The sequence below is a fragment of the Onychomys torridus genome, chromosome 23 (assembly GCF_903995425.1).
Source record: "Onychomys torridus chromosome 23, mOncTor1.1, whole genome shotgun sequence".
Lineage (NCBI taxonomy): Eukaryota > Metazoa > Chordata > Mammalia > Rodentia > Cricetidae > Onychomys > Onychomys torridus.
The window spans coordinates 564,947-578,034 of NC_050465.1; the positions used below are offsets into that span (position 1 = coordinate 564,947).

General features: G+C 41.9%; 1 protein-coding gene across 1 annotated transcript in view; it reads right to left on the minus strand.

Moving 5' to 3' along the window:
- Positions 1-882: 882 nt before the first annotated feature.
- The window catches only part of Dner (delta/notch like EGF repeat containing), a 336,946-nt gene continuing 324,740 nt past the window's right edge, over positions 883-13,088 (minus strand). The window contains exons 12-13 of the mRNA XM_036173515.1: positions 9,032-9,278; positions 883-1,909 (exon numbers count right to left, since the gene is read on the minus strand). Of these exons, the coding sequence (XP_036029408.1) occupies positions 1,798-1,909; positions 9,032-9,278 (359 nt within the window). The 3' untranslated portion in view covers positions 883-1,797. The remainder of the gene's footprint in view (positions 1,910-9,031; positions 9,279-13,088) is intronic.

Genomic DNA, 13,088 nt, shown 5'->3' on the forward strand with positions numbered 1-13,088 from the left:
GCAAATGGTTCCATGTCAAGCTAAAGATGCATTTTTTCCACTGAAAATGATAGTGGGACTTCAATGCAGGGATTGGAGAGGAGTGAAAATGGGTGCAGAGAGACTCTAAACTGCCTTCACGTTTCTAAGGGTGAGGAGCCATTCTCTGGGGGCAATTCCATTCCACCTACAAAAGAGAGCAGCAGGAAAGATATTTCTTGAGGTACCTGCCCATTATGATGAATGGACAGATCCTTGGATTTCAGGTCCCTCAACATTGACACAACCTCCATTTCATATAGATTCATTCAATGTAGATTCATGGCTTTAAACAAGAATTTCTCTGATTCTCATCCCACTCTTCATGTTGACAAACAGTACCAACCACCAGGAAGTAATAAAGATTCACAGAGTGCAGAGAATGGCCCTAGCATCCATAGAGATGCTGTGTGAGTCATAAAACAAAATATCTGAGTGAGCTAGTTTTATAAAGAAAGACAGACTTATTTAGCTTAATTTGAGAGGCTCAAATTCTAAGATCAGGTAGCCTTCTGTGAAGGAATCATGGTAGTGTCTTAATGCTGGGAGTCATGGTGTCATAAAGGAAGCCAGAGACACACTCAGGATTTGAACTGTCTTATAACAGGTTTTCATGAGAACTACCTTAGTCCTTTTTAAAGGCAGCTCCCAAACTTAATGACTTCAACCCAGGCCTCCACCCTCTTAATGGTCCCATGTCAATTCTTGGAGATCATATCTTTAACACACAAACTTCTTAGAGATACATTCAAACTATATCCAAGCTGTCCCTCAGGCTTTTTAAATGTCAAATTTGGATGGGTTGGCAGCCAATATCATATCTGAAACATTTTAGGTTAATTTTCAAAGAATGAGACAAGTAGATCCTCGCCCTGCTAACGTTTATTCAATATTCTTTGAAATTAGCAAGAATCATAAGAAGCACATATCAATCAAATACAGCCACAAAAATGTCTTGGGAATAAATAAAGGTGCACTATGAGAAACACTACAGAAGGGCCCAGCACCTCTTATATGTCACTACCTCTTAGCAAGAAACACCTGCAATGTAATTTAATCCACTACAATTAAAAAGAAAAACACTTGATTTTTAAAAGAAAAAAAATTGTTTGAAACTGATCAGTATTTGCCTCCCTAGGCCCCTTCCTTGTTTGTGTTTACAAGGTCAAGGTCAAGGATTGTTACAAAAATGACTAAAACTTGAAAGAACAACATTTCCTCAGAATTCAACAAAACGGTACAAAAAGTAAATTACTTACCCATGCACAGAATAAGGCAGAGGCTAATTTCATTCAGGTTAGGAATAATAAATTTAACTAGTTTTCTTTTTCACAAAACAGACATCTCAGACGGCACATCATAGTAAGTAACGAGTATACTTTTAATTATGCATCATACTCTACTTATTTTCCTAACTCTACCTAGAAAGCCAGCACTCACACGTCAAAAAGAAACTCTTCTTATGTAAGACTTACTCTGTAACAACCACAGAAGTCCATCTGTTCTACTATCAAAAGAGCCCATACTTGTTGAAGCAGACAGTGTTGAGAGCTGAAGGTACATTAAAACATGGTCTATGGATTTCACAAATTCTGGTTTTTTTTTTTTTAAATACTTTTTTCAAACTAAAAGCTGCAGAACCTTAGTTCTTCGGTAGTCTACTGAAAACTCGTGAGCAGCTAACATTTTAAATTTCTTAAGCTTTTTAATTTTCTTAAAAATATTTAAATGATCTTAGTATCTCATCTTTTTTGAAAAATAATCCAAAAAAAAAGAAGATTACAAATCTTTTGTTTTAATCAGTGTGACCAAGGGCTTGTCATCGGGGCTATAATCCTCGTAGGCAATAGGAGTCACGTCGTACATCGCAGGCCGAGATTTCTTCCCAAACCTGAAATCACAGTCAGAGAGGGTTCTGGTTATATGAGTATTGTACTCCAAGTTCTATTAAAGGTGAGTGTTAAGAGTAATTTCCACAAGTACCTGCTGCATATACATGAGGACCTAAGCTTGGTCCTCCTGTGCCCATGTAAAACCTGGGGCAGTGGTGCTGGTACAACCCAGTACTGGAGACAAGGAGGGGAACAGATGGATCCCAGGTCTTACTGACCACTCAGCCTAGCCAGTTGTTGAGCTGAGGTGAGCTCTAGGTTCAGTGAAAGACCCTGTTTCAAAAATTAATAGGCAGAACAGCCAAGAAAGTAGCTGCACATGGAATTCTGGCCTACACATAACACACACACATACTCACACATACCTACATACAACATACACATGCATCAACTACATACAACACACACACACACATATACTCACATACCTACATACAGCACATATACACTCATATAAGCATATATGTATAGTCACATACATTCAAAAAATAACATTCAAGAATCTAATGGAACTATAACAACACTCTAAAGTATATTTTTTTAGCATGTAAAAAAAACTTAAGGCATCCTGATATTAACACTGAAGGGAAATAAACATTAGTCTTTAGTTCAGGAGACAAAATGGATTAATGTTAAAACATCCAAATTAAATCAGGCAGGACAGTGCCACACCAGATTTAAGAAAACATGTATCGATTTCTCTTTTTCTTTTTCTTTAAGACCCATAAATATCTGGGGTCTTAAAGAAAAATAAAGATAGTTTTGTTTTACATCCTCTCTCATGACTAGCATACAAAATGACAATGGTCCCTGAGTAGCACTCAGACAGCCTTTCTCCTGGGGTCTTGGAGGGAGTAAACTGTAAAGGCTCTGAGGTCATCTGAAATCCCAACACAAAAAGCAATGACCTAAAACACTGAAGTGTTTGTCCACAAATGCTGCCTCAGCTTGCCATCAAATCCTGCTCTTCAGTTCTCTCAGCCTCCAGGAGCATTCTTTTTCTCTGAGTACCAAGCTGTTGTCCCAACAGATTTATGCATATCAGTGTCTCCTCAGCAGCAGGACTGATGCCCAGAAGCCAAAGGAGTCAAAACTCCAAGAGCAAGACTTTCTGCCAAACCAGTCTTCAGAGAGTAATTATTAAAACATGGCCAGTTCAACTTCTAGGTGGTCTCTTCCCACTAGAGAGCTCACTTTCCCCAAAGCCTCTGGAGTGAAACAGTTTAAAGTCTTCCATGGGAACCTACCATTGTTTCTTCTTCTTCTATAAATTATTTTACTTCCAACTAGGCTCATTAAAAAGAGATTTCAAAAACAACTACCTTAAATTTTGAAAAGGTTAAGATGGGTCCTGAAGGAGTCAGAGGGGCTTATCTACCATGGCTTCCTCCCTCCACCCTCTTCTCTATATCTTTGCTACCTTTTGAATGTTGGCTTTCTCACATACAAAGGTAAAAAGTAGGCGCAAGTGGGGAATTAGAAAGAGAGCATTCTTCAAGCAAGATTTGGGGGTTGGAAATGGATGGGTTCAAGACAAGATCTCGCTCTATAGCCTAGGCTGGTCTGGGATTTACTATACAGTTCTGGCTGGCCTCAAACTCATAGTGAATTGTTGTTTCTGTTATTTTGGGGGGACCCACCACCCAGCTCCCAAATAAATCACACACAGAGGCTTATTCTTAATTATGAATGCCTATCCTTAGCTTGGCTTATTTCTTGCCAGCTTTCCTTAACATATCCCATCTACCTTTTGCCTCTGGGCTTTTCCCATTCTCTTACTTCTGTAAATCTTACTCTTACTTTATGGCTTGCTGTGTAGCTGGGTGGCTGGCCCCTAGAGTCCTCCTCCTTCTCTGTCTACTTCTTTTTCTCCTCCCAGATTTCTCCTTCTATATATTCTCTCTGCATGCCAACACTGACTATCCTTTCTCTTGCCTCACTATTGGCAATTCAGTTCTTTATTAGACCAGGGTTTTTAGACAGTCACAGCTTCACAGAGTTAAACAAATGCAACATAAACAAAAGGAACACACCTTAAAATCATATTCTACAACCATAATCTTCCTGCTTCGGCCTCTCAAGTCCTGGGATTCCAGGTGTAGTTGCCACTATGCCTGAAATGATCTTGGATTTTTAAACTTTCATCAGTTTCTTTCCAATTAACTCAAGACTGACTGGCCTTCAAGAGCACAAAGTGGGCACCATGTAAAACTCAGGGCCAGAGTTAATGCATTCTGCCAACACTGACCCACAGTGACCATTACAATATTTAAAAAGGCCCTAAGTAGAACTGTTTCTGGATTGCAAGGCCTTACTGAACACCCACAAACTGTGCCAACACTGATGTGGGTTCGGACCTCAGCATATAGCCTTTAATCTGCCTGGATAAGGCCCATGCAATTCTAGGATAGGAAAAGTGGCCACACTGTAACAATTGTTAAATTCTATACTTTTTCCCAAGTGAAAACAGAGGAGACTACTCTGTGGTAGAAAATTTTGACAAATTATTTTTCATAAACTAGCTAGATACATTTGTAATAGCAGTGATGATTTAGAAGAAAAGCAACAACTCAAAGTTCCCCTGCCTAGCCCCAGTGGCCCTGGGATGCTTTCCTGTAGGAACTTTGATGTGAGAATAAATCACATTCATTAGCTGATTAATCAATTGTTTGGCAATGGGAACAACTGAACAGATTCAATGCAACCCTTAAAGCCACTTGTTATGTGGTTTCCATTTGAAAAAGAATCTGTCTTCTTAAAATCTGGAAAACTAAATGTCTCCGTTTTGTGCCATGTTTTAACAAGCAGTAATTCAAATGACTGAGAACTCCAGTGTCACCATGGAGCTGAAGACCAATAAGGAAAGTTTGAGAAAGAGTGTTGTAGGTTCCCTGAGCATGACAGCCAAAAAGGCTAGGCCCACTCCTTGCACACATGCAAAGAGGATGAATAAACAGGGCATCCTGCCTTATATCTAGACTCACTTGGTTATGTGGCACAATGTCAATGAAGTCATCTGCCTGGGTCACGCTGGTGACAAATCTAGTGGAGGTCAGACTAACACTCCTAAGACAAGAAGAGTAGACCATCGGGAGCTGACATCCCTGTACTTCAATTTCCTAATTAGTGTAAACTCTGATTCCTCGAATGAGCTACAAAGTTAAATCCCAAGTGCAGGATCTACATATGGAAGCTAAAACAGTATGTCTGTTACAGACACTAAGGTTTGTAAGCACCCATAAGCTGAGACAAGACTTTCCTTGACCTCTCAAGGTGGTGAATGAATTTCTATTAAAAATCATGCTGAAATGTTAGCTGCCTTTCATATCTCCTTTGCTCCCCAGAACTGGTCTTGTGTTTTCTAAATCCTGGCCACTCCAGAGGCTCTCAAGAGAGGTATCCTACCTTTTCACTTCTCTGTACTACATTTTCACCTACAAAGTTCACACTCAAGAACCACACAATTTACAAAAAAACAAAACAAAACAAAAAAAAAACAACAAAAAGGGATATATATATAGTATTTTAAGTTTACAATTTTGTATTGGACTGCATTTATAGCTCTCCTAAGCCTTATGCAGCCAATGGGCTACAGGTGGCCCACCCTAGTTAGTCTCAGTACAAATACTATCAATGTCACATCAGTATCTTTTTTAAAAATTTATTATTAATATGTATACAGTGTTCTGCCTGCATGTGTCCTTGCAGGCTAGAAGAGGGCATCATTACAGGTGGTTGTGAGCCACCATGTGGTTGCTGGGAATTGAACTCAGGACCTCTGGAAGAACAGTCAGTGCTCTTAACCTCTGAACCATCTCTTCAGCCCCACATCAGTATCTTAAACACACTTGGTAATAAGTCCTGTGCATCTAACTCATTCTCTGAAGGAACAAAAGATACTACTGCCAGTCATAAATAAGGAAAAAAAAAAAACACATTGTCCTAGCTCAGTGTCCCCTAAAAGCAGTCAAAACATCACCATAAAGAATGTCAGGTGGATTTGATTATAAGCAAGGCCTGAATCTGAAAGTTTGTTATTTGAGGACAAGAGAATGTCTTTGTGTTCTCTTTCTCCTGTTTTCTGTGGGTAAACACTTCTAGGTGGTAGACCCAGGCACCAAGAGGTGACCTCACTGTCCAGATGTGGTGAGCCATGTGTCTGCCCCTGTTGATAGTGACAATCGCTCTGCTACCTGAGTATAAACAAAGCAGCTGTGGAACAGGTGGCTTCTGGAACAAATAAGAGAAAATGCCTTCTCAATCCAGCTGATAGCTGACATCAGAGACACCAGATGTTTTCTTGGTCCCTCATGAACATTTTAGGTGACCCATTTGGAATGTATCTTGTGTGGCCACTGGGCTGTGGTCATTCCAACTCAGTATCACTTCCAGGCTAGCATCCAAGAAGCAGCGTGTGAAATGGGCATTTGCTACAGTCCGTGCTTGGAAACTAGAGAAAAGGGAACGTCAAAAGGACTAAGTGTGGCCAAGCTCTTCCTAGAGTTTCCAGGAACAGAGAACAAAGAAGCCAATTTGCCAGAGGTCTGGCTACAGCCTCCTTGAGACAGGCTGCAGATCAGGTTGTAAGCTGCAGGGGGGCCCTTCAGACAAGAACTTAACCTGAATTCTAGATTCCTGGAAAGTTGTGGCCTTCATGTTTCCTCTGTACTTACTAAAGGACACTGGAGGCTGGTGGCTAATTATGCACTGTGAATTTTGATAACTATGGGCAACCAATAGGAATCAGGTTTGTGAATGCTATCACACCCCTTCTTGCCTGCCTGAGTATTCAGTTATCTTCCCAGAGAACTGTATAAGCATCATGTTCCACAGCATCCCTCTCAAATTATCTGGGTCTGAAATGCCATATTTGTCCACTTAGGGGGATTACAAAGGAATTTAGCCACAGATCCTCCAAGAGAGAGAGACTCTTATTTCTGGGTCTCCCAAACATCCAAGTATAAGGCTTGCTTCTCCCAATGAGCTAAGCTCTTCTGGGAGCACAAGAGAGAGAGGAGACTTCAGCACCAAAGAAACTGGTTCGTTCTCCACTCTTTTTTGCATCCTCTGCCTCCAGCCCAGCAATTTAAGATACTGGAACTAGTCTTGTTGCCTGCGACCAACACTGAGCTAGTACTGGGGATTCAGATAAGATAAAACATACTATGCCAATACAAACTGAGGTCATCCTTTCCTGTCAGACTTCAGATTTTAGTGACATTAGCTTTGTGCCAAGACCTGTTGGAGAGGCAGAACTGAAAGGAGAGACTCAAATAAACAGTGGGGCTTGTGTGGATTGGTCCTGGGCTTCCTGGAAACTGAGTTGCCTGAGCTGACCCTGAGAGGAAGCATCTAGGTGAGTAGCCATGAGGTGGGTCCTGAGTCTACTGGTTCCTCTCCCTCACAGCCACAAGTACCCCAGGGTGCAGCTCCTGGTGAGGCATTGGGGCAGATGCTCCAAGTCATCCAAATTCACATCTCTGGATCCTCTCTCTGGAACCAGGCTCTATTCCTGTTTCTGTTGCAACAGTCACTGTAAGGTGTGAAACTTGGATTTGGGGACTTCCTTTGGGGGAAGAAGACTCTAAGCTCTTATCTTTTGCTGCCACTCTACAGATTTGGGGACTGCTGTGTCTTTACTGATACATCATCCTAATAAAAATAATACTGCCAATAGTTTCCACAGGCCTGCTCTCAATACCAATTCCAGGGAGCTGGAGAAATGTCTCCGTGGTTAAGAGCCCTTGCTGCTCTCACAGAGAACTGGAGTTTGGTTCCAGGCAGCTCCAAACCACCTGTAACTCTAGCTCCAGGGGATACAACACCCTCTGTGGGTTTTATGTACATCTTCACACATGCACATGTACACTCATGTATACACACACACACACACACACACACACACACACACACACACACACGAATAAAACCTAAAATGTATCTTCATTTTTAAAAACTAAACTCAGTACATGACTTTCTGAATTGTATGTTTCAGATTATTCCATCAACTCATAAGAAGTAATTTTGCTACTAATTTTGTAATGGCATCCCTTACAAAAGTCAGTGAGCTATTAGCTGATCTTCTAGACCGACACCATAGACAGATCTGGGAGAAGTAAATATGTAGCTATCTATTTATAGAATAATATCTGTAATTTGACAGTTGCCATGTCCTTTAAGGAGGAAGAGTGGAGGGAACTGCACTTGTGGAAGGCTGAGTGACCTGGATGGAATATAGTCAGGGAGTGTAGTAATGACACTTTCAATTACACTATGCTTCTCTCTCCCTCTCACACACCAATTCCTGAATTTCCTCCAGGAAAGGACACTGAATTCCAAAACACAAACTCTAAGCATCAGATGACAGTGATTCATCATGACTTTTGTAGACACTGGAATCCAAGAGGATAGTCTATATTCATATTAACTGCTTTAAAAGCAAGAAAGAAATTATCAGGCTGAGGGAATGTCTCAGTAAAACACTTGCCTTGCCACACACGGGACTTAATTTCTATCCCAGAACCCACCTAAAAATGCTAGACATGGTGGATGGGCCTGTAATCCCAGCACTGGGGAGGGTAGAGACAGAAGGATTCCTAGGGCATACTGGCTGGCCAATCCGGCCTAATTGGTGAGCTCCAGGTCTCTAATTTGAGAAACCCTGCCTGTCTCAATGGAACTAGACAGTGTCTCAGGATGGCACAGGTTGCTCTTGGGCCTTCTCTCTCTCTCTCTCTCTCTCTCTCTCTCTCTCTCTCTCTCTCTCACACACACACACACACACACACACACACACACACAATGACATGCACAGACATTCATACATACACATGCACACACAGATACATATTTTTAAAAAATGTCCAATGCAGTGAAGAAGAATCATATGTGTACACTTGCAGATCAATACAAATTAGATGAATGAATATATTCAATGTAAACATAACTAGCCACAGGTTTAAAGGGCTGCTCATGAAATGGGCTAGAACCTGTCTTCAGTATCTTGTTCAGCTCATGTTTTATTTTTGAAAACCCTCCCTTATGGCTGTGAAGTCTTAATGATAGCATAACCCTGGAGCCCAGATGTGATGTCTCCCTCACGGCAGACCCCCAGAGCTTACCTGGCATGCCGGATGGATGCGATGGCATTGCTGAACTCGCTGTCAATGCTGCGGCAGTTGTAGAATTCCTCATAGGCCGGTCGGGAGGAGCCTTGGTATTCAATGCGGCTGATGCGGCAGATACCCACAATCAGGATGATGAGCATGAGCACAAAGGCCACACAGAGGGCTCCAATGATGATGTAGAGTGAGTGCCGGGGCATGTTGGTGAGGCTCTCAGCCATGTGTCCAGACTTCCACTGCAGGTCTGAAGGCAGAGACAGAGACATGGCAAGGAATGAATTGTAGCATTCAGCATGCTATTTTCTGTGAATAATCCAAATCAAGATTTAATATCTTTAACATTGAGGGTCACTGACAAATTACAAAGAAAAACCAAGAAAACACCTACTTTGATTGGATGTGTAATGTCGGTGAAGGACCATGTGTTTGAACACTTGGTTCCCAGTTGATGGCCGTGTTTGGGAAAGATGTGGAACCTTTAAGCTTTACTAGAAGTCTAGATTCACTGGGGAAGGTGGGCTTGTTCATACTCAGCTTCCTGACCTCATGTGCTTTCCCCCACCATGGTGGACTGTCTCTCTTCTGACAGAGAGCCAAATAAACCCTCCCTTCCTGAAGGTGCTTCTCTTCAGATACTGTGTCATGACCAAAAAAGTAACTCACTCCAGAGTCAATTTCAAAACACAATTCTTCTACCTGTTGCAAATAATATTTCAAAATGATGGAAACCACAATTGACAAGAACACAGAAACAGAGGCTAAAAATCAATGCTTGACCCTTCTAATGAACTTAGTGGTAGAACTTCACCCCAGCTTTAGCCACTTTAGACTCCCTGCTGAGAACACAGCCCTGTAAATGTGCAAAGCTCTGTGTACAATAACATTCATCCTGGGTTAATAATACTTAAGTGTTAAATAATCAACCATCACACATTTACAAACAGCTCAGAAAATAAGGTCAGGCCCTGTGTACTTACCTGTCAGAGTCAATAAATATTAATGGCTTATCATTTTGCTTTATATTTCTTTCACATGTTTTTAAAATGAAATAGTATGTTGCAGATAAAGATGAAGTCCCCCAACTCTCATGTCCTCTCCTCACCCCACAAACCCCAAAACAATTTATAAGAGTCAAAATGAGGAAGACAATCCAAATATTCAACTCCTGGTGAGGCAGAAAGATATTCATTTAATAGTACAAAGAAATAAAAGAATGCAGCCAAATGAGACCTGCTCATGTGGTGAAAATAATTCAGCAATCACAGTGAGTTTAAAATAATTACTTGGACCTTGAAAAGCTCAAAGTAGGTCATAACACTAGCAAGTTTACACTGCTTCCCTTGGTGGGCTAAAATCTTTAGAAATATTTCCTTTAATAACTACCAGAACATATATAATTCTTCCCACCTCATCCCCATGAGAGAAACAGCCTAGGAAACTGACATCCCTTTAGTGAAAGCAAGATAGACGCTGAGGTCTGTGTGTCCAGTCTGCATCAACAGTGATTGCCTCTAGAAGACAGGATTATAGGGGATTGTAAGGTCTTTTGTATACTTTTCTATCATTTTCAGAAATGACTTATTCTTTCTATGATTAAAAAATGAACAGTAAGTTACTTATATGAACACTCATAAGAGAGCCTCCACATAGCAGTTGAAAGAGCGTAGGCCTTCTCATCATAACATCCTCGCTTTATCTCAGCTCCAACATTTGATACAGCTCCCTGAGCCTCTGTCCCTTCATGTGCAACAGAGAAGCATCAACACCTGTCCCGCTGGTCTGTTGTGAGCAGAAGCTAGAAAACTGTGAAAAAGCAAAATGAGAAAAGGCACTTGGTAGGAGTGGAGGGGAAGTCCTTCAGAAGGGACAGCTGTGATGCTGGAAGAAGGAAGGACAGGGGAAGTACACTGTCCTGTGAGGCAGATGCTCTGGGCTAAGGATTATAAAACATCAGCCGTGGCTGACCTTCCATCAGCCTCTATCACCAGGGACAAGGACTGGATGTCACCTCTGTGACTGGCACTGGTCCGTAATGTCAGATGATGTCTAGCTATTATGAACAGGATGCAAAGGAAACGGCAAATCAAATGGAGCTGGGCTTCTCTAATGTAGTCATACCATTGCCAGCACCATTACCCTGCAGGTCATCGCTGCCATGGTAGGACTTTTCCTGGTGTCTAGATAGAGGATTCAGAGAAGAGTGGGAACAAGAACATACCTTCAGGCACCTTTCACCAACCTGGTTATGTGAGAGTACTGTCACATACCCAGTTACAGCTTCAGTGATCATGGCCTTGAGCATCCACCTTGAAATCAAGAATATGACCCTGAAAAGGACATCCTGAAGGAGAGGACATGGACAGGCAGACAAGGGGCCAGGCCTGCAGACCCATTTCCTAGAAGTCTAACAGATAAGTGGGCCCTGCTCTTGGTCTTGAAGCTTCTAGAAAGAGATGGGATGAATGAAGAATCTCCTGAGCCTACAGCCAGATCATCTGATCCCTGAATCACTCGCAGAGTCCTGTGACATCTGGCTTGACATTACCATCCAAGACTGCCTGTGCTAAGGCAGCAGAGGGAGCTCAAAAAGCTGCCTCATCCCCAGGGTACTTACTCTTCAGCGATTGAGGAGATGAGGAGAGCAACATAACACACTGCAAAGAAATAGTCTCCACAGATGGCAGAAGGTGTTTTGTGAAACCAGAACAGAGGCTCAGTCCCCAAGTCAGCAGCCCTTTCTTTTGGCAATGTCTACTGCCTGCTTGGAGAGACAACTCTGTTTTCTGGCTGAAAAAGTAAGTGTGATTCACTTGATTCCCAAGTATTATAGCATTCATTCCCTTAAAAATTCAGCAGCAGGCTGGAGTCCAAAGCGTAACAGAACATGTTTTATCATCCATTTAGCATCAACACAAGGGTGGCCAGGGTGGTTTCTACTCCAACTCGTGAAGTGCTCAGATATGATGGCCAGGGAGGACCAGAATATTTTTTTAATTATGTTTATCATGTGTGTGTGTGTGTGTGTGTGTGTGTGTGTGTGTGTGTACTCAAGAGTGTGTCCACACGTCACAGCACATGAGTAAAGGTCAAAGGACAACTTCCACCATGGTATCAGTTCTCTCCTTCTACCATGTGAATCCTGAGTATGATACTCAGGTCATTAGCCTTGGCAGCAGGTACCTTTATCCACAGAGCCATCTCTCCAGCCCTCACAGGAATACTTGGAGGGCTTTTGAGCATTATGCATGCTCTTTGTGTAAAGAACACGTATACCACATTGACTATGTGCATGCACAAGTTCACACCCACATGAGAACTACTGTGAAGAAAACATTGTGCCTCATTACACGGTCAGTACAGCATCATTCCATGTGTGATGTGTTGCCCACAGTTTGCATGTCCCTCCTTTTGCACCACATCTCAAGTGTTTGCATTCTAAGGTGTTTAGACATTAAGGAGAAATCTATCACAATTCTTAAAACAAAAAACAAAGAAACAAACAAACAAAAACCCTGTTTTTTCTTTATCCTCTGCCCTCATCTTTAAAGCTAGATTCGTCTTTAGTGTCATCTGAAATGTTCTTAACAGAAGTGAAGGCAGCTGCTTTGCAAGCTAATTGGTTCAGTAGCCAGCCTGGATCTTTATACTCTAACACTCAGTCTGAGAAACATCAAACGTACCCTCACCAGGTGGCTGCAAATGCCATCTTCCACCCAGGCTCCATCTTTGTAAGGCATTGATTTTCCACATCCCCTGAGTCCCATTGCACGAATCATTTACTGTGCTGGCTACAGCCCAGCCTGGAGAAGAAATCTTAAACCTGAGCATGCAGAATGGGATTATCTCATGGGCCCCAGCAGGTGTGCGACCAGGAATACTTGCTCAAGAGCTGTTGAGGGAAAATTTCATAAATGTCCCACTTGTAAGTTTCAAGGATCATTTGCATTTTTGTTTAAATTTGTCTGATGTTCTGTGTTTTTTGAATGGCGTTTACACTGAACATTTTGGAACTGCTGGAAGCTGAGCAGAGAAGCTGTTCAAGGTGAAACAGACA